General features: G+C 37.5%; 1 protein-coding gene across 1 annotated transcript in view; it reads right to left on the minus strand.

Moving 5' to 3' along the window:
* Window positions 1–27,814, minus strand: part of TTBK1 (tau tubulin kinase 1) — a 1,416,073-nt gene that overhangs the window by 499,952 nt on the left and 888,307 nt on the right. Inside the window, exons 11-12 of the mRNA XM_044060281.1 lie at window positions 11,750–11,963; window positions 1,644–1,819 (exon numbers count right to left, since the gene is read on the minus strand). Coding sequence (XP_043916216.1) covers window positions 1,644–1,819; window positions 11,750–11,963 — 390 coding nt within the window. The remainder of the gene's footprint in view (window positions 1–1,643; window positions 1,820–11,749; window positions 11,964–27,814) is intronic.

The raw sequence follows: 27,814 nt of genomic DNA on the forward strand, positions 1-27,814 counted from the left end.
GGCTTCTGTTTTTATGCTGGTCTCCTGATCTCTTACCTGATATTTCAGTTTGCCTCATGTTAGGCATCTTCATCCTTCAACATGCTTTCAGACGATTATTCTTCTTTTGAACATCAGCCAAACCAATCTCTGTAGAAATGTGAAGGGAAAAGAAGGCCCTGAGTTTTGGCTGGCTGTTATGGCAACTGGAGCAGTCAAATCTGTGACACCTACAGCAGTTGTGGATTTTGTGAGAGCTAAGTCACTACAACGCACACACACACACACACACACACACACACACATGCACATGCACACAAGCACTCACATACATACACACACACACATGCACATGCACACAAGCACTCACATACATACACACACACACACACACACACACACACACACACACACACAGAAGATAGAGACATGGTGAGTGTCCACCTTTTGATGATAAACTAATCGGCACTTTGAAGGCTTGGGTAGCTTAGTCATAGATAATTCTTCACAGAATCAGGATACAAAACACCAGAAGAGAGATAAACGTCCCCGCATCCAATAATAAAGCAATAAAAGTAAATGTCCACATGCAGGTATGAAATGGCCACAAGCAGTTCAATATCTAACAATTCCTAATGGCTCTTCAACCAAGTAAACACGAATCAACGAATAATCCAAAAGTAGATGTTTTATTAGCTAGCAAGTAAGCGCTTTCACCAAACGGCTTTATCAAACCTCAATCTTCCTACGTAACATGGGTTTCACTTGAACCTTATCATTTAGACCAGGGAACTTGTCTGTTACGTAGGAAGAGACTGTTTAGACCACATTAAAAGTTTTATTAATCTTTTTATATTTATGATTCTGTATATATTTATACTTCCATGACTATATACATATTTTTTAGTCGTTTACATGCATTGGAAGTATTAGCTAGAATGAATATATATATGTATATTTTCCTTTACATGACGTTTTAGATATTTATATACTATTTTGAAGTAGTTTTATGCATTTTTCAGTATATATTTTTCTAGTACATTGTGTTTTAAAATGTTTTTATTTTTGTTTTAATGAATTTCACCTGGTGTTTAATTAATTTGTTTGAACCAATCAACTTCTTTCTGTGCGTATATAATTGTATATGATTTTATAGCATTCACTGAAGTTTGATAAAGCCGTTTGGTGAAAGCGCTTACTTGCTAGCTAATAAAACATCTACTTTTGGATTATTCGTTGATTTGTGTTTACTTGGTTGAAGAGCCATTAGGAATTGTTAGATATTGAACTGCTCGTGGCCATTTCATACCTGCATGTGGACATTTACTATAGATAATTCTTTCCCCAACAAAAAATGCAAATGCTTGTCTGATCTGACTACTAGGTGGGCCACCAGAAACTATAAGAACAGGGAAGAAATGTGTACTCTGACAATGGCCAAAACTGTTAAGCCTGGTGCACAGCAAAAGCATGGGTTGTACAAATGCAGATGTTGAGATTGATTACACAGGTTAGACTTACCACAGAAGTAATTTCTATATTAGATTTACTTATACTAAAAGGTACTGAATGATGGAAGGAAGCAAAACAGTCTGAAAGGCCTTGGACGGTCATTGGTAATTTGGCTGTCCTATTAAAAATAGGAAGCAAAAATGTACACAAACCTCTTATCGTGTATATCAACCCTGCCATCCTCTCCAGATAGCTGATCTGATTCTGGGCTGTTTACCCTACGGTATCTGAGGGATCGGACCTGAGTGCTAGGAGATTCTGGAGGTATCCTTACAGGTGAAGTTGGACATGCTCCTCTGCTGTGCTCTTCTTCTAGCATAATTTGAGACTGGAAAATAGAGCAAACATAACATGAACTTCACTAAAAACAGCAAAAGACTTGCAGTCACAGTTTGACAGAAGTACATAAAAAGAAGGAAAAGATAATGTGTATTACATAACAGTACATGTTGCATCAACTGCACTCCTTCAGCCTTGTTTTATCTCGTCTGCTAACTGCTGACTATTAACATACACCAATGGCCTGAAGGTCCACAATGAAGACATTTTCAAAGGTACTTGTCTGCTTTGTACTGCCTACATACAACACAATCAAGAGCAATGCTTACAATAAGGGAAGTATCATTTTACTCGAAGACTGCTGGAAGGTGTGCTTTTGTGTACAAACTGAAAATCAATGAAAGTGCTCTTTTGACTTCATTTTGTATCACATAAACAGAATTTTATGTTTATTCTACTGCAATTAAAACTGGTTTAAATACCATGGCTGCTGTAAGTGTTTTTTATTTGTCTGTATTTTCTGTGTTTTACCTGAGAATCAAAGGTACAGCTGAATATACCTGTTAGTTGTCAGTTTATTGTGACAATGCCTTTTATGTGTTTTTGTGTGCTTTCAAGAGGTTTATACACTGTTACTGCATTTTTCTCTGTTTTAGATTTATTTTCAAAGCTACAGAAAACAGACGATTTCAGACAGAAGTCTAAGTCATCCAGAGCTAATAGTGTTTATTCTGGTTCGAGGAAGATAACTGTAGTTCCGGGAAGCTAAGTTCTATTGGTTATATCTGTAGCTGGTTTTCACTGGTCCTTTCATTTTCACTGTTTAGTTTATATTGAGTGGAGCATCACTGTTGTCTTTGTTCTAAGACTGTTTGAAGTTACACTCCTGTACACAAGATGAAAATCAAGTATAGTTGAGTTTTGACTCCATTTTTGCATCGAATCAGCACGAAAGCACATTTATTCCACTGTAATAGTCACTTTGCTATTTAAACTAGTTTTAATATTTTTGTTATTTTCACTTTATTTTTTTCCTGTTTTACCTGAGAATGAAAGTTATAGCTGAATACTGCTATTAGCTGGATTCATTTTACTATTCCACTGCCTTTTAAGTGTTTTGTGCTTTAAGCGGTTTACACATTCAGGCTGCAATATTACTTATTGTTGTTACATTTTACTCTGGTTTATTCTCATTTTCAAAGTTACAGCAAACAGACAGTTTTGGCCAGGTGAGTGTGTGAGTCATCTAAAGCTAGAAGCGATTATTCTGGTGGCAATAGGGTAATTGCTGAAGTTCTGAGAAGTGAAACATTTTTGGTTAGAGTTTTAGCTTTTATTGGTTCTTTCATTTTCCCTAATTATTTAATATTTTGTAGGGCTGAGCTTAGCACAACAAGGCTGGAATGTGTACTGCACGGACAAAGACAGTGTCAGTTTCATTTTTACCAAACGCAATCTAATTCACCCAAATTCCATCAGTAAGAGAAACTACAGCGGATATAAAAAGTATAACTATAAACTATAAAAATGAGACCACAATAAATCATTTCAAAACTTTTCCCACCTTTAATGTGACCTATAACCTGTACAATTCAATTGAAAAGCAAATCTGTTAGGGGAAAAAATATAAAAAATAAAAAATGTACAATAAGCTGGTTGCATAAGTGTTCACACCCTTAAACTAATACTTTGTTGAAGCACCTTTTGATTTAATTACAGCATTCAGTCTTCTTGGATAGGTGTCTATCAGCGTGGCACATCCTGACTTGGCAATATTTGCCCACTCTTTCTTGCAAAAGTGCTACAAATCTGTCAGATTGTGAGGGCATCTCTTGTGCACAGCCCTTTTCAGATAATCCCACAGATGTTCTATTGGATTTAGGTCTGGGCTCTGGCTGGGCCATTCCAAAAATGTAATTTTCTTCTGGTGAAGCCATTCTTTTGTTGATTTGGATGTATGCTTGGAGTCATTGTTGTACTGAAATGTGAAATTCCTCTTCATCTTCAGCTTTCTAGCAAATGCCTAAAGGTTTTGGGCCAAAAGTGACTGGTATTTGGAACTGTTCATAATTCCCTCCACCTTGGCCAAAGCCCCAGTTCCAGCTGAAGAAAAGCAACCCCAAAGCATAATACTGCCACCACCATGCTTCACCATGGGGATGGTGTTCTTTTGGTGATGCAAAGTGTTGTTTTTGTGCCAAACGTACCTTTTGGAACTGTGGCCAAAAAGTTCAACATTGGTTTCATCAGTCCATAACACATTTTCCCACATGCTTTTGGGAAACTTGATGTATTCTTTTGCAAATTTTAGCCAGGCCGGGATGTTTTTCTGTGTAACAAAAGGCTTTAGTCATTCAACCTTACACCATACCCCAGACATACGGAGAATACGGGAGATTGTTGTCACATGTAGTACACAACAAGTACTTGTCAGAAATTCCTGCAGCTCCTTCAGTGTTTCTGTAGGTCTCTTGGCAGCTTCCCTGACCAGTTTCATCTTATCTTTTCATCGATTTTGGAGGGATGTCCAGTTCTTTATAATGTCACTGTTGTCCCATACTATCTCCACTTTTTGATGACTGTCTTCACTGCATTCCATGGTATATCCAATGCTGTGGAAATTTTTGCGTACCTTTCTCCTGACTGATAACTTTCATCAATGAGATCCCTTTGATGCTTTGTAAGCTCTCTGCGAACCATGGCTTTTGCTGTAGCTGGCAACTAAGTACATTTATTTAATTATTTATTTATTTACTTACTTTTCATTCAGTATATTTACAAATAACCTTAGTACTGCTACTTCACTAGCTGCCATTATCCAATATGCAGATGACACAACACTTATATGTGCTGCACATACACTTCAACACCTCCAAGATATAATCCAGAAGTCCTTCTCTGATATTGAATTATGGCTATCTAAATCTCAGCTCATACTTAACCCCAAAAAACAAAACTTATGATTTTCCATCCTTTTAGACTCTCATACATCTCTACCTCCTTCTATAGTACTTCTGGCAATAATACAAAAATCATCCCTGAATCTCAATCAAAATTACTTGGTGTTATAGTTGATAATAATCTATGGTTTGATTTACATATATCCCAAACAATACAGAAAGTTCATAAATAACTGGGTATCGTATACAGGAACAAAAAATTCCAAACTGATACTTCTAGGATTGCTATTTCTAGAACCCATCTCCTGTCAACCTTGCTGTATGCCTCCCCTATTTTTGTTGATCTAAAAATGGCAGCTCTAAAGAAACTTGATATATGCTATAACAATATAATTACATTTGCTACTGGCTGTCCACATCATGAGCACCACTGTTACTCCTTAAAAAACTCTCCTGGCTAGAACTACCACAGCTATTATCATACAATCAACTAATCATGGCACATAAATTATTATATCAAGCTGAAAAAATTCTAGCTCTGTTAAACGTATTAAATCCTTATGTTACTAACCGTAATCTTAGATCTGAAAATAAATCACCACTACAAGTGAGCAAATCAACCAATATTGCTGGTGATTCCTTATATTCTCACAATGTAGCAAACGTTTGGAACTCTCTTCCTCTTACTATTAGAACTACTATCAATGCTCATCAGTTTAAAAATTCCCTAAAAGGTTTCCTTAATGACTCATGGCTTTGTTCATGTAATAGCCTAGGCTAAGTTGCTGTAGAATTGTTTGTTCTTACTATTCTAGCTCTATCCAACTAATTGATATATTCAAACTTTCTTAGGTTTGTTATATTTAACTGATTTTTTACTTTAAAGAACCTACACTTACTGTATCTCTCAGTTGTACAGCATATCTCTTAATTTGTCTTTTGAATTATGTATTGTCTGAAATATGTGATTGTTTATGCTGTACAATTTCTGTAACAGTATGTATTTGTACTCTTAAAATGCATGTGGAGCTTTTCTCACCAGGCCTCCACTGAAAATGTTTTTTTACAACCAGTCAGACTTTCCCAGTTACCAAATGTAAATAAATAAATAAACTTAGTAAATGTCAGAAAAATCCTACTAGGACAGCTGAACTTTATTTGAGGTTAATCAGAGTCTCTTTAATTGATGGCAGGTGTGTACTTAAGAAGACTGAATGCTGTAATTAAATCAAAAGGTGCTTCAACAAAGTATTAGTTTAAGGGTGTGCAGACTTATGCAACCAGCATATTGTACGTTTTTTATTCTTTATATTTTTGCCCCCAACAGATTTGTTTGTATTTCAATTGAATTGTACAGGTTATAGGTCACATTAAAGGTGGAAAAAATTTTGAAATGATTTATTGTGGCCTCATTTTTATATCACAAAAACCTGGCATTTTAACAGGGGGTGTGTACACTGTTTATATCCACTGTACGTACAGTTTCAACAATCTGTGCATAGCTGCACAATGAGCAAAATCATGCACCTGTAATTCTGTAAGTTGCTGCCAGCAGCAAATAGTGGTTCTCTATTGCCCAAGTTAGCCCACAGCCACTCTAAGTAGCTCATATAATACATAAACACAATGTTTCTGCACTGTGCTTATCACAGTTGCATACTAACCAAGGGTACTTGTTTACTTGAATAGACATACATATCTACCTTATAACGAATACCTATCTCAATAAAGTGTAAAACTCTAAATTAATTTAAATTCTCAACCTGTCTTTAAATCAAATCAAGTTTTACTACTCTCGGTACAATATGGGAGGCCAGTCTGCTTGGTTCTCTCTTGTGTCAGCTTTATAGCAAGTTATCCTTCAGCAATGTAGGGACTCCCTTATGCTCTAGTATAATGAGCCCAATTCCAAAAGACTTGCCCTTAGTGTAATTGACCCTACACTGAGAACAGGTCTTTTGGAATCTGGCCCTTGGTGAAAGCCCATTTACAGATAGGCCGTACACTGATTTAAGTCACTTATACCGTACCACTGTACGTACAGTTTCAGCAATCTGTGCATAGCTGCACAATGAGCAAAATCATGCACCTGTAATTCTGCAACTCTTTTAGAATCAGGACAGACTTACACTGACAGCAATTCTTTTGGAATGTGGTCCAATAAACTCTTATTAAATGCAAGTAATTTTGTGAGAGATGCAAATATTTAAGAGATATGGAGGCATCACCCTCATAAAAACACAGACTGTAAGCTTCACACTAATAGATCAGTCTCTACAAATGTCACAATGATCCTAAATGTCTTGTTGTATACTGATGCTATAAAAAAATCCTGACAAAAGCCTCAACAACCCATAGAGGTTAGGTCTCAGCAAAAATTTAACATCACATCACATCCAAATACACATTTAACAAACAGGCACCTATAGACAAAAGTTCTCAAATCCAATGCACCTGTTGACTCCACAAAAAAATGTTTCAGTTATTATTGAATCCATAGTGAGACACACTGATTCTCACTCACAAGGCTGGACAAACATAGGATGATAATGAACTGCCTTTTGGGTGCCAGGATCTCAGCTGTCTCAAGGAACCTTACAACACCTGCATTTACCAATTATAACTATGATACAATAGTTGTACATGTTGCAGGCAAAAAGTCCTAAGGATATGCAGAGAGACATGTCATATGTTTCCATGCATTTTGCAAATGCAGGCAAGACTCTGATATTAAGCATTATCTTTCCCTCTCCAAGAATGATATCTTGGCACAAGGAAAAGATGACTGGCTTCAACAACTGGCTGCATAACTGATGTCATTCCAAGAGGATGCAGTATGTGTCAGCATGAAACCAGATGCTTGATAATCCTACATGAGTTGCACAGGACTGTCTACATGCCTCGTTCTAAGGCTTCTGCATACCAGCTAACTTTGTGCCTCAATAGTGCCTTTTCAGGCATAGTCCAGCTAATTAACATTCCAGTGTAGCAATTTATCAATACCTAAACCGGATCAAATTAAGGTGGCTTTGCTCAATACCAGATGTCTCAAGAAAAAGCTGCCTGAACTTGAGGCACTTCTGCATTTTTAGCACATCCGTGTATATGTAATTGCTGAGACATGGTTTAAATGTCCAGAAAGTGCTCTCTATGTACCTCTGTTTTGTGCCTGCCATGCTTTTAGCTCAAACAACAACTGTGGTGGCATATCCATATTTGTTACAGACTATATCACCTCATGACAGATTCCCAGAGAACCACAACTGGAACTATATGTATTGCCTGTTACAGGACACCTTCCATACCCCTTGAAGTTCAAGTAAGGCTCCTAAACATACTGGATGAGTTCCCCAGAAACAGGAACTCCATCATTTTAGGAGACTAAGTACCCCTCAATAAACTAGTGTACCTATACCTCCAATGTAGGATATATGCAGATGTTTCTGGAAGTAATAAATAAAACCTCTGGATCAGATGGCCACCAACTCAACTAGAAGAAAAAATATTCTTGAACAAATGTGTGCAAATACAGCATCATGCAAAATGCTTCTGGTAACATCTTCCCCATTTAAGTTAGATCATACACAGATAACCTTTACACAAAAACTATCAAACCCTCTGAACCCAATATATCAAAGACCTGTGTACATTTTATGAAATTCTGTAATGAATTCTTGAAATTCACTTACAGATACATTATCCCAGACATTGTCTCAGCAGACAGGTTCATGAAGGAATTTTATACCCACTTAAATAAATGTATTGAACTGGTAGTCCTATCCAGATTCAAATATAATAGGACATTTAACAGTAAAAAACCTTGGTAGACTACTGACAAAATCTGCAATAAAAGAAAACAGCAGATCACGAAAACCCTGAGTCAAGGAGATGTAAGAGTTCTTTGCCACATTCTCCCTTATTTCAATCCACATAGATATGTAATAAGGTTAAAGTACCACGATATTACCCTGTGGGTATCTACTGACCTTCAACCATTTTGAACATATGAAGATGGGGCAATCCCTGTTCACATTACCAAGGTCTTCAGTCTTGCAGATCATGTAATAGTGGTCAATAAAATACCTTAATTTGGGCTTCCTTCTTATGGCTGTAAATGGTTCCATAGTTACCACTTCAGCCAGTGTCAAACTGTAAATCTCTGTAGCCAGCTGTTACTAGCAAGAAGCTTTAAGATTCTCCATTTAGTTTATCTTTATTTTATCATTTTATTACAACTTTCCTAGATATTGCAGTGGCACATCTGTCTTTGTATGCTGTGGTGCTGCATTGTATATTAACAGCCCCAAAGTTGAGCTGCTTAATACTAAGATAGAATAAGAATCTGAGACGCAGCCATTTTTATTGTTTGTGTGTGTGTGTGTGTGTGTGTGTGTGTGTGTGTGTGTGTGTGTGTGTGTATACACGTAGCAGGGAATGTGCTCATGTGTGGGTGAATGTGGGTGTGGCTGTATATTTATGTGAATAGTAAGACCCAGTGCACATAACTGCCTATTTCAGATGGTGTTGCTGCAGGTTTTGGTTTGATCAAGTAACTTATTTTGAGTCATAATACAGGCAAATGCTGTAAAAAGGACATACAGTATTTTCAGCTCAAAATTTTATTCAGCCAAATTGCTCTAACAGGTTAACTATAAATCAACTAACCTAAAGAATTTAATTTATTTATTTATTTACTTATTGGAGGTTAGTGCAGTCTTCTTTGCATGCGTCAGAAAATCCCATGCTTATAGAGAAGCTCTGAGTGCATGGCTTCTAGTTTAACTACCCCACTTATGATGTATGACAGACTGCACAGTATGGACACCAGAAGTATATGCACATAAGTGTGCATGTGTTTCCCTGTAGTATGCACCACAGCAACGACTGAGCGACAGGTAAAAAGAGCATTTACAAGAGCACCAGCTCTGTGCATTATTTAGTGGGCCTAGAAGTGTAAAGACTAAGGGTAAATACTGGTATCAGACTCAGCCCATATGTGCAGGGACCACCTCTGAGCAGTGGACAGCAGCATCATTGACTATAAAAGCAGGAAATAAGGGTAAACATACAGAGATGCAGCAGGGAGACCCATGCTGCAGAATATGGCTAAATTTGGTTATTTGAAAATAATCTCGGGGAAGAATTAAGGGCATAAGACTGATGGATAATTACAGAAGAGCTAACTAGTGATCAGCTGTTAAAATATTCTATAAAGAATTTCATGTGCAAATGTTATTTGAAAGGCAGTACTACTTATTGTGTGATAACTGTAGCAGCCAAGCTAATGACAACATAATGTCTCATTTTGCAAAATAAAATGGAAAGTTAATGATCATATGCAGAAACTGATAAAATAATACATTTGTGTGAACAAGCAAATATATTTATGGGAACACAAGGTGACTTTTCTTATACCAGAGCTTTTGTACCAGTTTAGATATAGAAGGCCTGGGAAGGGAGTAAAGTACAACTATACAACAGACAGTAATATCACAGAATGGTAAACTATCTTAGTCTTCAAAGTGCTTATGATGTCAAATCAAAAGACTGGGTATTTATATCAAAAGATCTCAAACTTATATTAATGATGTCCTAAATGAAAAAAAAAAACTTCAGTGTTGCTTAGTGTAACAGACAGTAAAATGTAAGGAGTACCGCATAGTTTCTTAGCCCAGCAAAACAGGTAAAAAGTAATTTGAAGATAATGTCTAGATTGTAAACCCCATCCAAAGCCAATGGTGATTACAAAGTACTTCTGGCAAAAGAAAGAATCACAGAGTATATTTCTGTTTGAAGTTCTGTCGTAACTATTAAGTCTGATCTCCAAAAGATCTAAATTTGAGTTCTGTTCTAAACTCAGTTTCATTTATTTATTTATTTTACATTTGTTAACCGGGTTAGTCTAACTGGATATATTTCCATTTTCAGTAGAGGCCCGGGGAGAAAAGCTCCAATGGCAACAAATAAAAATTGAAATTAGAAATTAAAAATTAAAAAACAATATTAATACATAGTAACTGCAAGGATTTCAATAGAATATTACTAAAAATACAGGAATTAATAAGAATATTTAAAAAATACAGGAAGTAATAAAGTAAAGTAGGTATTTACAAAGACCAATTCATGACTTGAACTATACCACACTGTACAGCTACAGTCACCATATGCTTGTTTAATTACAGCATTATATACCTCTAAGTACTGCTAAGAAACAGATATAAAATGTTTGTATTTTGTGACAAATTTAAAAAATTGCTACTTCAGATTGCTTCTTGTGTTTCTTTCCATACAACAGAATGGCAAGATAGTTTGTACCTTTTTGTCTTTATACAAGGATTATGAAAGCAAAGACCAAATTTAAAACTTTAGTGAAGAAGTATACCATCTTTGTAATGTCAACTCAATACAGATATATTTGGGATATGCTCTGAATTCCCAAACCTGAATAAAAATAATATTTCCACCCATTACAGAAACCAAACACAATGAACCATTGCAGGCTGTGACACTGATGACACCATAAAATTGTATTTTGTGTATTCATGCAGGAGCATTATCTCAGTAACTCAAATACAATTATTGATAAATCTTCAAAAAAATTACGTTTGGACATTCAGATATGCAAGAAGCTCCAAAGAGCAGACGAGGCAAGGGATATGATGCTGGTATACAAAATAGAACAGGGTCTTCAAGAGTAGGAAATCTAGACCAGGAGGAAAGCCACAAGCAGCATTTTGTAAGGACCAGCTACTTCCTGGATTTGTTAAAGTACTTTTTCACAGAGTGGGCTGTAGACCCCTACATTGAACTATTGGATGGGAGGTGTTGTGGAATTGCAAAGCTGGAAAAAGGAAGGGGGGAAAGGTGATGTTGGACAGGATGTGGAATGTTAAATGCATTTAAAGAGCAGACTAAACAGGTGTATTATCTTCTGTCATCACAAACATGTAATACAATATATTTGCCACCCTTTCTATGCAGAACAGTTTGGTGTGATATTTTCATTTTTAACCCATACAGCAGTACCATCACAATTAACCTCTGTGAGAAATGTGTTCCCTGCTCAGCACATTACTTACTTTGCTGATACTGATCCTGAGCTTATTACGATTGAAATCTGTCTCCCAGACTTCAGCCTCATTATTGAAACTGATGTTTGGAACTTGACCTTCAGGTTGACGTCCTGGTATGACAGGGGGTGCATTCTCCTGGTCACTTAGATGTTCATCCTGTAGGACATCATCAGTGTTCTCACGAAGCATGTCACCAGGAACTGGGGTAACATTGACAACTCTGTAGGGCACATAAAAAAATAAGTGCATAAAATATATACCTAACGATACAAGTGACAAAGTGACAGTGCCTAAGGTTTATTGCAATCTAATGATACAGTGAAAAAAATAATAACTTCAGAACATTTACTGGGAAGATGGTTTGCATATTTCATAGAAAATGAATTAAAGCAGGATATTCATCAATGGTGTTCATCATAATACAAATGTCAATACAAACAAAAGGACTGGTAATGATCGATTGACTGAACGTGACTGACGTCTGAAGTAGCAGGAGTGTGCTGCTACCACCCTCAATATAAATCCTGTGAAATTAATTATTCAGAACATATATTAAAATTATTACATTTGAAGCCCTTATATGGTTAGGAATAATATAACAAGCAGATGTAACTCAGTATAGTTTTCTTCTTTGTAGACTCAGCTGTACCCATGCCATTTCTTTCTCAGTACCATTGTAACAGACTACCATTAAAACATGTAGTAGGTCTTGGCTTCCTGCTCCTGCAATGACCATTTCTATAAAATAGTGTGGTGAGAAGATCTAGTGTCTATATTTACGCATTGCTACCATTACTCTGTGGCATTTCAACCATTTGTTTGTTCCTTTAACCAATGTAATATAAAATATAATATAACACCAATGAGAAATATTGGTCTTTACAGTAAGGAAGTAATGTAATCTTAGTAGCCTACATAACACAGTCAAAAAATGACAGACACAGCATCATCAATGACCCAGAAAAGTGTCAAGAATTAAAGACCAGCATTTTTGAGAAACTATAGAGAATAGTTGGCAGGTGGAGTAATCAGCAGAGATGTTCAGGAAAACCTAACAGTTCAGTACTAAATATTGCTGCATGCATATTTTAAGACTTGGTTTTCTTCTGTAAGTCCCACTAGTGTGCCCCTGCCTCAGAGAATCATAGCGACTTGCACTTATGCTCGCTCAGGATTGTAGCTTACTCAAAACTCTCTTGCTAAAAGATGCATGCTGTGGTATGGATAGCAAGACAGTAATACTTATTAATAGCGTACATGGCACTCAAAGCTGTTGCTTTGTGCATTTGTCCAAAACCATATAATGTATTGCCCACTACTGATGTGGCAGTTACTTTGGAAAGGCTAGAATATAGGCATGCATTTTTCTTTCCAGCTAAAGCTGGGACAAAAAAAAAGTGACAAAGACAGTTTAAACTTTAGGTTGCACCATTCTTTGCTGCAAATTTGTCTTCTCTAAAACAAAATACCAAAAAAAAACACCATTATTAAAAACTAATTTCCATAATGTAAGCATTATGTATTTTAAGGTCACTGCTTTTTAATATTCCTCACTGTTTATCTCACAATTTTCTTTATTCTGTTTAATTAAGTGATTTGTTTAATGTTTTAATCCATAAGCACAAAACAAAAGAACAGCAAGGTAATTCTTGTAAAAGAGCCTTCATTTAATAAAAGTATATTTTACAGGAATTTAACCTGTTGTGCTTCTGTTTTATCTTCCTAATTCACTCAGAATAGTCAGGGCATTTGTTCATCTTTTTATCCATAAACACAGTTACCAGCTAGCTTAAACATGTTATATGTGCTGTCCTCATACTATGTAATATTAAACTGTTTACTTTTCAAATATTTGCTGCATTTTTATTTACCAGTCTAATGTTGTATAGTGCTGTGCGCCAACATTTTAGTGTTTACTTCTCATGGTGTGAATGTCATATTATCTACACATTTCAATGTTCCTTTATGTAGCTATTTATTAAACCTTTTTAACACATATATGTATGTATATATATCTATATATATATATATATATATATATATATATATATATATATATATATATATCTACTTTCAAAACCCGAATTACCAGAATCTCGAACATCATATCACCATGACAAAAACATTGAGTTTGCAAAAGACTGAAAGTTTAAAATACCAAACCATACAATATCAAAAATGTACAGATTAACTGAAACCAACCCTTGAAATACTTATCCTCTAAGAACTTACACTACCTACCTTTCAAACATAGTGCACGTCACATTCAACACTCCAGGAAGTGCAACAACACTATATTCACCAGCGTCTTGTAAAACCAGTAAAGCAGTGGTAACAATGTCACTGTGCATTTACCATGCAGAAAACAGTTGAAAAGAAAAGATATATTGATTGTGTAAGTATTTATCTTCACTAAAATGGTAAGGATGAATACTCAGTATTCCTTTGTCGAACGTTCCTGTTTTACAAACATTAGGAAAGGCTGTTTAACTTATATAATGTTTATGTAATCTATTAGTACTTATATAAATGTTTGGCATTATTTTATAAGAAACTAAAATTTACATATAAAAATATTATTGTTATGAAATATTTAAATATATAGTATTTAATGAATACTATATTGTTGCAGAGAAAAAAACGAAAAGTATACAACTTGATTTTTGATACTGTATGGTTCGGTATTTTAAAATTTCAATCTTTTGCAAGCTCAGCATGTTTGTCTCTGTCATATGAAGTTCAAGATTCTGGTAATTCAGGTTTTGAAAGTAGTTCCATACATACACATGAGGTGGAATGTCAGCTTGCTTGCATGATTGTTTTATTGTGCAGATTTTAGTAATAACCACTTTAACAAAAATTGATTCTTCTTCTTTTCCCAGTTAGGGGTTGCAACAGCGAATCATCTGTCCGCTCATGATTGGCAGTGGAGTTTTACAGTGTTGAGTTTCCAGCCCGGTGCCCAACCTTCCACAGGTTGGGCACACACATGCACACACTCACACCTAGGGCCAATTTAGAGAGTCCAATCCACCTACTCATGTCTTTGGGATGTGGGAGGAAACCGGAGTACCCGGAGGAAACCCATGCGACCCAGGGAGGACATGCAGACTCCGCACAGAAGGCACCCCAGCCGAGAATTGAACTGGAGAACCTCTTGCTGTGAGGTGACAACGCTAACCGCTGCACCACCGTGGCCGCCCTATTATTACATCTAAATGCCACTCTAGTAAAAATAACTCTTTGGAATATTTTTTCACACCCAAGAAGTTGATACAAAAATAATGGGTTAAAGTAAACATTTTTATAACAATCAAGTTACAACTGATTTTGATAAAAAGTGATTCTCAAAACTTATTTTATTCATTAGATTATATGTTATACTCACACTTTGGCAACAGATATGTTCGATACAGTAGTGATATCAGAAAATGATTTGGTGATCACTAATGTCATTCTAGAGCATAGATTTAACAGGCATTTGTCAGTGTTGAATGTCGGCTTGCAGTGGAGCTGAATTGTAGCAATATTGCATAAAGAGATTTCTGGTCAATAAATTGAAAGAGTATGAGGCAGTTCTCAAGTCTATAGTAAAATAATAATTGTTTGTTGCTTTCAAAATGATGGTGTAATGGTTAAGGTTTTAACCTTAGAAATGTTAGATACAGGGTCTGATTCAGACTTCTGGTTACTGGCTAGGCTTATAATAATCTGCAGACTGATAGCCTAGTATTTGCCTATGAACCTGTGAGTGGTGTGTATTATATATATTTTCTGTCTTACTCTAAATTTTTCACATTCCTGATTATTGCATGGTATTAATTGAACTGCACAGTAAAGAAATGCACTGAACAATGCACAGCTGTGTATGCCTCATGTGTTTAACACCTACCACTACCATTCAGCTCCCATACACACCAGCATTCAGCATTAAATATTGCTAGTCTACTGTGGTTTCATTGTGCCTGCAATTGTTAAAGGGCCAGTCCCTCACAACTAAATAGAATTCTCAGCCCATCAGGATTTCAAAGCATTAACACCCACAACCTACAGGTAACCATCAGTCCTTCCCATTGCAATTTTAAAATGTCTCACTTATTGAGTGTCCTATTAGTGCTTTTATTCCTCTTTTGTACTTGGGTAGACTGTGAGAAGTACCTCGGCAAGAGATGTCAATTATATAAGCAAACAAGTACATGTTTTATGGGGTTTACCTTTATTTGATTACGTGCTGTTTGCACGATGTCTGTAAGGTCAAAAGTACAGCAGCAAAAAACTGTAAACTTGAAAAAAATGTGTTTAAATGGCTAATAAGTGAATGTATTTTTCCATTCAAACACATGGACAAATGTGGAAAATGGTTTTCCATCAAACCATTTTCGACATTTGTCCTCGCAAGTGTTCTGTAATTCACCCTTACAAGTCACACAAAAGCACGATTGCACATACCATGTGCTACAAAATGAAGGCAAACCGTTTTATGGCATAGGGGAGGAGCAGCGATACAAAGTCTGGGTGGTGGCTAAACAGGGGTCTCCAAATGTTGATTATGAGCAAATGTGAGTGAAGTAGGCCCTAGAATGTTACCAGGAGGCTTGCATGTAATGACTGCTGAGCAGAGCAATGATGTAAAATAGGAGTTACCATGGTTTCATGTCTATTTCCATTTATTTCCAGTTATCCCCCTAGTATTTGACTTGTGATACTAATGAAAATGAATAGGTATGGGGTTTTACACTGTTGTGTTCCACTAATGAACACTCACACATACATACACACACACACACACACACACACACACACACACACACACACACACACACACACACACACACACACACACACACACACACACACACACACACAGAAAGAATGAATCACAGGCCAAACATGTCTTGCTTTTATGTCTTTTCTTAGTGAATCTGAGATATTTTCCTTTCACGACTAAAGGACACAACTTATGTCTTCCATAGGTTTGTAGTTATACACTAGATTAATGACCAGCAGAGTCTTTATAAGCCTAGCCATGCAATCCAACCTACTATGTCCCTATGTATCATGGGTGTCTATTAGACGGGGTATGTTACTTAGGAATTTTCTACAGGTTATATTGGACGGGTAAGTTAGTTTGGGCATTAATATCTACCTGTGTCTATCAAACACATGGGGGCCAGACACAGTGTGAATTTCCAATTTCCCATACATTTGTCATGGTTTCACTTAAATAGGGTTAGGCATGAACTCTGCTTCACATGGATGGGGAGCCTGTTCCAGAGCATGGGGATCCTCTGAGAAATATATCTGTCTAACTAACATGTCATATTTATATCACAAGCAAAATTTAAATCCTGGATCTAGTGGTTCTAATGTTTGTTTTCTGGATGGATTTGAGGATTCCTTGTATGCCAGGCATAGATTGCCTCTCAATAATCTTTATTTATTTATTTATTTATTTATTTTACATTTGTTAACCGGGCTAGTCTAACTGGATATATTTCCATTTTCAGCAGAGGCCCGGGGAGAAAAGCTCCACATATAGACAACGAGGTATAACAAAACAGATTACACTCAGCTAGGACTTTGACAATGAAAATAATTACCAAAAGAAAAGGACTTTAAATTCCTAGACAATTTAAATAGCAACATGTTAAGGCTTATTACATCTTTTAAAACCAAGAAGAGAAAGTACAAGACCAAGGAAGAGGAAACAATGATAGATGGAGAGAGCAGATTTATAAAAGATATATAGTTTCTGAAATAGAGTCATAGCCATATAGAGGAAAGATATAGGGGAGAGGTCCAAAAATGGTAGAGGAAGAGAACTAAGGGAGAAGCAGGAGGTACAAAACAATAGGGAGAGAAAAAAGAGGGTTAACTAAGGAAATTAACTTTCAATCAGGATTAGAGCAGGGGCACATCCAGTGGCTTATAAGGTAAGTTCTAAGTTTTTGTTTAAACAGAGCAGTAGAAGCAATGGAAGTAAGTTCAGTAGGAAGTTGATTCCAGTGTTTACCAATGGAATTTGAGAAGAGGGAATCACCAGCTAGGTTATTAGATTTGGTTAAGGTGACTAGCAGTTTATTAGATGATCGGAGTGAGTTCAGATTAGAATAAGGGGTTAAGAGGTTAGAAAGTACAGGTGTGTTTTGAGGTTGATAGAAGGCTCTTTGGACAAGCGTGAGTTGGGAAAGAAACAGCATGTTTGTCAGTTCTAGCCAGTTAAGTTGCTGCAGATTTAGACAGTGGTGAGTTCTGAAAGGCTTACCAGTAACAAATCTAGCTATATTGTTGTAAGTGGTAGACAGTTTGGAGAGATTGTTTTTCTTGAGGTTAGTATAGATTGGTGAGGCATAGAGAAGAGTGGAAATAAGGTGAGAGTGAGCAAGAGTAACTTTGGCTGGGGAGGTTAAGAAAGTTTTAATTCTATAGAGAGAGCCAAGTTTCCTGTTTACAGATTTAATGGTATTGTTGATATGGCAGTCAAAGGAAAGATTGTTGTCAGTCGTGACTCCTAGCAGTTTTGTAGTAGAGTCAGGAGATATAAGAGTTCCATTATTAGATAAGATAGTGAAGTCTAATGTAGGGGATCTGGTAGTAGGCCTAAAAAGTAAGAGTTTGGTTTTTTTTGCATTTAGGAGGAGGCAACGTTTTAGGAACCAAGTTTCAACTTTGGAAAATACAGTTTGAGTATTAGTTTGTAGTTCAGAAATGGATTTAGCAGAGCAAATTAGTGTGGAGTCATCAGCATATTGTATGCATGTAGCTAGTTGAATAGCTACTTTTAAGTCATTTATAAAGAGGAGAAAAGAAGGGGTCCGAGAATAGAGCCTTGGGGTACCCAGTGAAATTGGGAGAAGAGATGAGAGTTTGTTATCCCAGAGGACAGCCTGTTTCCTGTTAGTGAGATAGGATCTAAACCAGTGGACAACCTTAGATTCTAAGGATAGGGATTTAAGAATGTTTAAGAGGAGTGAGTGGTTGACCATGTCAAAGGCTTTGGACAGGTCACATAAAAAGAGCTGAAGACAGGATGTTATTATTGCGATTTTTGTTAATAAAGTCTGTGAAGGAGAGGAGAGCGGTCGTTGTGCTATGAAAAGGCCTAAAGCCATGTTGACAGTTAGAGAATGTTATTTGTTATTAAGTGGTTCATTAACTGATGGTGCACACATTTTTCCATGATTTTTGCAAGTGGGGACAAGAGAGCAATGGGTCTATAATTAGAATATTCATAGGAGTTACCTCCTTTATGTAAGGGTATGATGTGAGAAATTTTCCATATGTCAGGTATGGTTGCTTCATTTACACTTCTATTAATAAGGATGGATATAGGGTAGGCTATTTCAGAGGCTGCTTTTTGAAGGAATTCAGATGGAAGTTGGTCTGCCGAGGGGGTACACGGTTTGAGTTTGTGGATACATTTCTGTATAAAGGTAGTGGAGATAGGTTGAAGCCTAAAGGTTGGAAGATTGAGGGATGTAAGGTCAGGGATACTAGTATTGTCACTAGAGAGATGGGAGGCTAAGGAATTGATAGTATCAATAAAGAAAGAGTTGAAAGTATTGGCAGTATCAAGGGAGGAATTCTTTTCAGACCCGGAAGGGGATGGGGTGGTAGTCTGTCCCGGGTGAAGAAGTCTGTTTAGGGTTGACCAGAATTTTTGAGGGTTATTGTGTTTTGCTTGCTGGAGATTACTATAATAATTCTTTTTATCAGAGAAGATAGCTCTTTTGGTAATGTTTCTTAGGTGCCTAAAGGTCTGTTGGTCTATGGGAGATTTGGTGGTTTGCCATTTTTTCCAAGATTTGTTCCTAAGTAACATTTTTTGTCTTGTATCTTTAGATAGCCATGGGGCAGGTTTAGATTTAATTCGGATGGAACGTTTTGGTGCATGATTATCTAGAATTTTTAGGAATGTGGTGTTAAAGTATAGAACAGCTTCTTCAAGAGGAAGTGTCTTAAGTGGGTTCCAGTTGCAGGCAGTTAGTTCAGTTTTAAATTGAATAGGGTTGAAGCATTTGAGATCACGTAGGGTCTTATATATTGGAGAATTGTTAGAGGCATTTTTTTGTCTTATAATGTAGGTTAGATTGTGGTCACTAAAGTCATCGGGTAGCGTTCCGGACTGATAGTTTAGTTGAGGTTTGTTAATGAGAATCCAATCTAGAATACTTTCTTTGTTGTTCTTCCATGCCAGATATTATGCAATTATTTGTTTTTAATATATAACAGATCACTAGTCTTCTTTTGAGTGAATGAAATATTATTTTTTCCCTTGTTTGCTCCTCCAAACTAAATTGGTTGATAAGGTTTTCTATCATTTACACACTGGATTTGCTATTTCTCAGACCTGCACATAATAGGTAAAAATGTTATCTGACATTTTGAACTGCCCTGCTTCTCCATTTTCTGTACCATTGGATCACTTTGTTATTTTTAACTTATGTTTTTCTCTGATTAGTTCAGATCTTTGCTTCTTTTATACTATCAAATGTTCCTTAAAACTTCCTTTAATTTTACTTAATAATATTTTGTCATATACTCATGACGTATTTCTAACAAAGGAATTCCAACTTTACATATACAAATAGTTACAACATTGGTACAAAATCAATAAAAGCCAAAGGCTTCAGATCTAGAAATATTTACAGTGCAAATAAATTTAACATAAAATAATAGGTTATTTTGGATAATGCAAATTACTCCACTTGGTTAAAAAGAAAATTTTAAGAATATGAGGCAGTTTATAATGTGTTTAAATAAAAAAATACCCAATGGAAGTAGTCTTTGTAATTAAAAAAAGATGCAAAATACAAAAGCAGTATTGACAGAAGGTGTAAGTGGGCAATACAAACTATTTTGTGGAGTGTTAACACAGTTTTATATAAATGTGGAATGCATACTGTATAAGAAATCAGGATTAAAATAATAAATGATGGAGTGAGGCTGCACAGCCAGTAACGGACCAAGCTGATAAGAAAGAGGAGTTAAATGAAATATACAGTAAGTGACAGTATTAGAAAAGTTAGTGAAATCATAAAGGATGTGGATATAGAATTTGGAACATTTCCAGCTATCTACAGGGAGGGGTTTCTGTAAAACACAGAAGTTAGCGATACTGTGTGACTTGAGACAAAGCACTTTTTGGAGGGACAATGAGTGCAAGTTAAAATGCAGCAAGTCCCCAGATGAAAAGGTGCTGTCAGCCATTGAAGTTTAGCATGGGAGGTAGTGCATATCAAGGTGTTTACTGTATGTCATCTACTATTGTAGCATTTTCCATTGTATGATTTTTTATTTTTTATTTGTACTCGTGGAGCTTTTCTCCCCGGGCCTACGCTGAAAAAGGACCCATGTCCAGTCAGAATTTCCTGGTAAACAAATGTAAATAAACAAATGTAAATAAATAAATAAAGCTCTGAGCTGTTAAAAACAACTACCTGTAGTCCAGGGTTTGATTCCCACATGCCCCAATTGCCCAATACATGACTCTTAGCAAGTCATTTATTCAGACAGTGCTCTGAGGAGAAATTGCTTTTCACTGATCTCCTGGACTGCCTGCCTAGTAACTGTCTATGAACATGACTGATTATAGAAACAAGTCCTATCCAACTTGGATAATAACATGCCTGTTGCGGGAAGGTGTAATCGTGTTACATGAGTGTGTACACAGCAGGTGTAAATAACAGGTGGTGGGATATGTGAGAGAATTCATTTCTTGACAGCATTTATAGCAGCTACAAGTTGGAGGTGCTTTTCAATGGCCTTTCATGAATGTTCATAGGTTCATAGGTAGGTACTAGGCTACTGGCCCTAGGGCCTATATAACCCTAGCCAAAACGTATCCTGGCTTTCGCCACCCAAGAAAATTATTTTTCTGTGCCATTGTTGAGCAGAGCCACAGAAGTGATCCCTGGGGTGAATTTCCTATCTCCCGTCCAATCATCAAGATTTTTCTTGAAGAGTGCTAATGAGGAGCTTTGTTTGATATAGATAGGTAGTTTGTTCCAGAGTATGGGAAGTCTCTGTGACAGGAATCTATCCCTCCAGTATGTTCTGTTTATTGTGGTGACAAGGTTTAGGTCCCTAGAGCGTGTAGCTCATAGGGATTGGGATTTCTTTAAGTGGAGCATGTCTAAAAGCTCTGGGTTTGACATAGCTTTGTGTGTTAGGCAGAGATCGCCTCTAAGTAGTCGATAAGCGACAGAGTAACGTTCAGTATTTTGAGACGGTCTGCGTAGGGCATCTGTTTGAGGCCAGTAATCCTCTTTGTGAGGTATTTCTGTGGGCTTTCCAGTTGCTGAAGATGTCTTGTGAGGTACATACCAAAAGGGGCATTGTACTCTATAATGGGTCTAATGAGTGACGAGTAGAGGGGAACAATGACCTCTTTTTTCCTGGATGAGAAACCTTTTGTGATGAGGTGTGCCACGTAGAAGGATTTCCTGACTACTGTGGTGATGTGATTATCAAAGGAGAGACTACTGTCCATCTGTGTCCCAAGGACTCTTATCACACTTTTGGTGTTAAGTAGACTACCGCCTATGTGGTAGTTCACGGGTACAGAGTTTTTACCAAAAGGGATGACTGCACTTTTTGGCATTGAGCTTGAGGCCATGGCTTTGACACCAGGCATCTGTCTCAGCAAGGCCCTTTTGTAGGATGTCCACATCTTTTGGAGTTTTGATTATGGCTCCTAGTTTGCAGTCATCGGCGAACTTTGTTAGCCAAAGACCTTCTGTGTTAGCCTGTACTTTAGAGAAGTAGATACCAAATAGGAGAGGACCCAGGACTGAACCCTGTGGTACTCCACTTGTCACTGGTCTGACGTTGGATTTGGAGTCTGCTACTTTCACAGTGTGGGTTCTGTCAGTGAGCCAGTTGGCAACCCATCTTGTGACATATGGATTTATACCTAGTTTAGTGAGTTTATCTATAATTCCAGAGTGGGGGATGGTGTTGAAAGCCTTGGCGAGAACTAGATAGGCTGTGTGAACCACCTTACCCTCATCTACGGCTTTGGTGACTGCTTCAAAGAAGTCTATCAAGTTTAGGAGACATGATCTACCTTTTACAAACCCGAACTGGGTTGCGTCCTGAGTTTGGAGATTACCAATGTCATTGTTTATAAGTTCCATGATGATACGTTCCATAGCCTTGCATACCAGGCTCGTTAGGCTAATGGGGCGGTAGTTTCTGGGTTCTGTGTTGGCTCCCCCTTTATGGAGTGGGATAACCGTCACTGTGTGCTATTCAGTGGGCACATAGCCTGAGGTGAGGCTATGACTGAACATGGTACTTAGGTGGGGTGCCAGTCCGTTCTGTAGTTCATGTAGAACACAGCCTGGGATGTTGTCAGGTCCCATGGATGCTGTGTTCTTGGCTTTGGATAGTGTGTTTTTTACCTGTGCAGCCGTGATTACAGGAACTTTGCATTCTTCTGGTATAGAGATGGGCCCTTTAGGGGATGACAGGGGGGGGGTAAAGTTAGCAATGAACCTATCTGCCAGGATGTTGGCAATATCAGTTGGTTCTTTATATTTAGTGCCATTGTGCTGTAACTCACAGCAGATCTGAGTGTTGCCATTGAGATTCTTGACATAGCTATAGAATGCTTTGTGGTTGTCTTTAGAGTCCGTGGCAATTTTGTTTTCGTAACTAGCTTTGGAGGATTTTATGAGGGATCTCAGCTTCTTACTGAGGCTGACCAGGGAGTTTCTCCAATCATGGGATTTTACTCTTTTTTGCAACAGTTTATTTCTTCTGTTGTAGAGTTTGTTTATGGCAGGGGACCACCATTATTGGCTTCCTTTTTTTTGGAGGATAGCATCTTGGTTCTTTTAGGGATTGCACGATCCATGCACTCGTGTAAGTGCTTATAAAGTGCATTTGTGTAGGATTCAGCAGTCATACCACTATTGTCCGTCAGCATGGGTGTCGTGAAGTTTGCCACTTCTGTCTTAAGAAGCGTGAAGTTGGCTTTGGGGAAATTTTTACTGTGTTTTCCTTAATGGGGGGTGGGGAAGGGATGTGGACTTCTAGGGTGATTAGCTTGTGGTCAGATTTGACCAATGAGGAATTGACCTCTTGTGTGGAGCACCAGTTGCCCATGTTAGTAATAACCAGGTCTAGGATATTGCTGCCCCTGGTGGGGGTGTGGATAAGTTGATCCAAGGCATTGGAATTTATGAATTCCAGAAAACGTTGAGCACAAGAGTTGGTACATGAGTAGTTTTCCCAGTTAATGGTGGGGTAGTTTAAATCACCCATTATTAGGGTGTTAGGTTGTACCCTAATATTTTCCAGTGTATAAAGAAATGAGGAGTGGGAATCCTGGGCATGGTGGTGGATCTGTAGCAAGCTACAATTTGGATTGCGGTCTTGCCCAGAGTAAGTTGCACTTGGATAATCTCGGATGCATTATGCTGAGCAACTAAGCCTGGAGGTGTGGATATCCTTAATGAATATGGACATGCCTCCATCTTTAGTGTTTTGAACCAGGTTAGGTGGCCGAAAGGTGTGGTATGAATTATAGCCTGGTAATGCAGGGGTACTCTCTGAAGCCTTGAACCAGGTCTCTGTCACTGCACAGATGTCGATGTTCTCCATTTTAAGGAGTGCCTTGAGTGAGTGCATTTTGAGGTTTAGACTTCTAGCATTGAGTAGCAATACCCTCAGATTCTTCTTGCTTGTACCTGTTATGGTGGTGAATTTGTCATTTGAACCTTGCCTAAACAAGGCACTATAGGGGTGGCTAGAGCCTTAGCCAGTATCCGGAATCCCAGGGGCGACAGGCGCAGGCCATCTCTGGCAAAGCATCATGGTTTGTCAATCATGTCATCCCAGGCAGACAGATACTGGATCCCCTTAGAATGACACCAGAAGCTTAGCCAATTGTTGAAGTCAATCATTTTGTCCTTGTACTGTGGTATCATTCTGGGTGATGACAGGATGCTACTCAGGGCTAGAGTCATACCTGCCTGGGCTACAAGATCGGACAGCTCCTCCATGTCCCTTTTCATGTAGTCCAGGGAGGTACGTCTCAGGTCATTCACACCAACATGGACAATGACAGAGTCATATTTGTACTTGTTGTGGAGTGACCTGAGTGCATGCGTTATGTGGCGGATCCTGGTACCCGACAGGCAGCTGACAGTAACTTTCTCCTTGTTTAGCCTGGTGAGTGGAACATCAATGTGCCTGACTATAGAGTCACCTATGACTAGAGTGTTGGGTACGTTGTTATGCCTTATGGGCTGTGGTTGAGTGGCACACTGAGTTTGTGGGCTATGTGTCATTTGGGTTCTGTTGCGGGGTAGAGATTGCTTGTGTTTCTGCTTTGAAGGTCCCCATTGCTTGGGCAGGTTTTTACTGAGAGCCTCTGTGAATGCAGGTGTGTGTTTTGTTTTTCTATATGTGTGTTTTGGTGGTGTAGGTTTTGAGGGACTATGTGCTGAGTGTGGTGTGGTGCAAGTGTTTATCTTCTCCTCTTGACTGTCTAGTCCAGTCTTAGGTGAAGAGAGCTTTGCTTCCAGTTTGGCTATATAAGTGCATCTCTCACACGTTGTAGTGTTGGGTGGTAGGAGGAGAGGGTTGTCTGTGTACATGAGGCAATTGCTGCATTGCCCCAAGATGCTCAGATTCATCAGTTAGACAGGAGAAAACACAGGGAGCCGACCCTTAGACATGCCTGGATAGGTGCTTATTTGTTAAGTACTAGAAACTGTTTTCCTTTAGACAGTGAGGAAAGTTGAGTGCTGTAGTAATTTGTAGCTTATTTAGTGCTTACAATAAGTTCTGAACAAGTGCTGAGCTCAAAGAAACAGACGAGTGCTGAAACAAAAAAAACTGGCTAGTTCTAAGAAACAAAATTAAGCTAGAAGGCTTCCCTCCAACACAGAAAAGCTTGGGGGCTTAGAAGCCCACAAATAGTCCTGGACACAGCAAATCTGTATCCAGACTAGACTACCCACAGGAAAGGCAGGAAACAAGCTTAGAAATTTTTTTTTTTTTTAAGTGGAGAGAAAGGAGGAGCAGAAACTAAGCTGATTGGCCTTCTCAAATGCCCCCCTATATTAGGTAGAATGAGGTAATATCACTAGACTGGGAGGAGGGTCCCAGATCAAATTTACAGTAGGGGCGGGCAACTGCAAAGCCACCAACTATTAGAACACCATACCAATAGGGAGGCAGAAAAGCAGCAGTGAGCCTTTAAATGAAAGTAGTTTTAAACAGCTAAAGGAGCCTCTAGAGAAAGCTTTTAACTGCAAACAAGTTATCAGAATCAAACAACCCAACAGATGCTTAATAAAAGTGGGCAATTTCCAGTTAACACCTCACACACAGTGAAACTAGCTAGAAAAATATACAGTAGGCAAAGTGTTATAAATAACTCGAAGAAATAAGCAAAAAAACAGGATACTTAATGTTATATATTATAGAGCTGAGTTTGCTCAGTGTCCTTCCTTCGATTAGCTCAGTGTGAAATGTGGCACAAGACTTTGTGTTATTAATGTATCCTGGAAGGAATTACAATAGTTTAATGGGAAGGATAAAAATGTGCTTACTGATTGCTTTTATGATGTTTGTAGTTATGGGGTGTTTGGGTTATAGGACTTAAGGTTGCAGTTTTACTGCCTGAATATGAGGCCACAAGTGGAATGGTAGCATGTCTCAGTTTTAATGACGTTATAAAAGACAGAGCCTAGAAGTAAATTTGCCATTACAAAACATAAGTCACTTGGGGAGTAACTGAGTTATTTCCCCAGCACTTCAGTGCCACGTTACTTCTTTATTTAAGCCACTGGGGTCTTTGCGTTATATTTTAAAATTAGACATGCTTGAAGAGCACTCAGCATTGCAAACTTATCCACTTCTCTAGGTAAATGTACACTTCCAAAAATAACAAACTTAAATCCATCTACCTGTCCTCATGATGTCCTAACGCATACCCTGCTATAGCAATATTAGGATCTGTTTCATTTAATTCTCTTAAATGTTCCTGTATCCTACATGGGACTGGATAGTCACATTTAATCCCATATACTACCAGCTCACAGTGACTTGAACTATCTTAGTCAAACTTATTTCCTTACGTTTTAGTATATAAGTATAAAAACTGCACCTGTAACAACAACACATTCCATATGTATTCACATCCAAAGATCTAGGCTGAAAATCCATTTTAAAAAATAAATGACCCAAATTTAATGCCCTTTCTTTTGCTGGTATCCACTTGGCCGTTACATAAAAAGGTATCAGTGGTTCTCTTGTCTAGAAAAAGGGCAAGAAAACAGATTTAGTTATTACCTGCAGAATTTTTTTTTTTCAGAAACAGCAACAGTTAGGGGGATTTCATAGACAAGTTGGGCAATGAATATTTTTTCTCTCTTACAGCTCTAATTACTATGGGTAGGAAATGTGATATTCTCCTAGCCCCCAAAATAGCTTTATTTATATTTATTCTCATCATCTCAACATGATGATGGAAATGTTATTTTTTGATCTTGACAGATTTCTAGGTAGTGGAAAGATGTAATCATTTCTATGATGAAGCATCAGTAAATTTCAATTTGTCAGCTATTATGAATTCTAGAAAGCTTTGAAGCATGCCAAATAGAATGACATTTCCATTTTTTAAGATTTAACTCACTAACACCGATGCGAAATGTAATGCATCACTTCTAGCAGCCTACACACGTTTACATTCCTAAGCATTTTTCTGAAAAATCAACTTAAAAAGCATAAAGTAAACAACTCTAACTCTTTTGTGATCAATAAAAGCTATTATATCTTTCAAAACAGAAATGTTCGGTAAGATGTTTTCTTTACAGTGATAATAGTCAATTTAGGCATTCCATAAATACTATAATGTATTAAAATGCCCAGGATTATATTTTTTGCTGAACTTTCTTAAACAAATTGTCTTATCTTGGATGCTGAATAACCCAGACATGTATTGTCATTGTACCTTTGTTAAAAAGGCATAAACTTTTACATGACAGCAAGAAATTGCTCTCTGAGTGCATGTTTATTGAGCTACTTACATAAATATGAACACATATGCTAAAC

Source organism: Protopterus annectens, chromosome 1.part0 (genome assembly GCF_019279795.1).
Source record: "Protopterus annectens isolate FY-2018-M chromosome 1.part0, PAN1.0, whole genome shotgun sequence".
NCBI classification, from domain to species: domain Eukaryota; kingdom Metazoa; phylum Chordata; order Ceratodontiformes; family Protopteridae; genus Protopterus; species Protopterus annectens.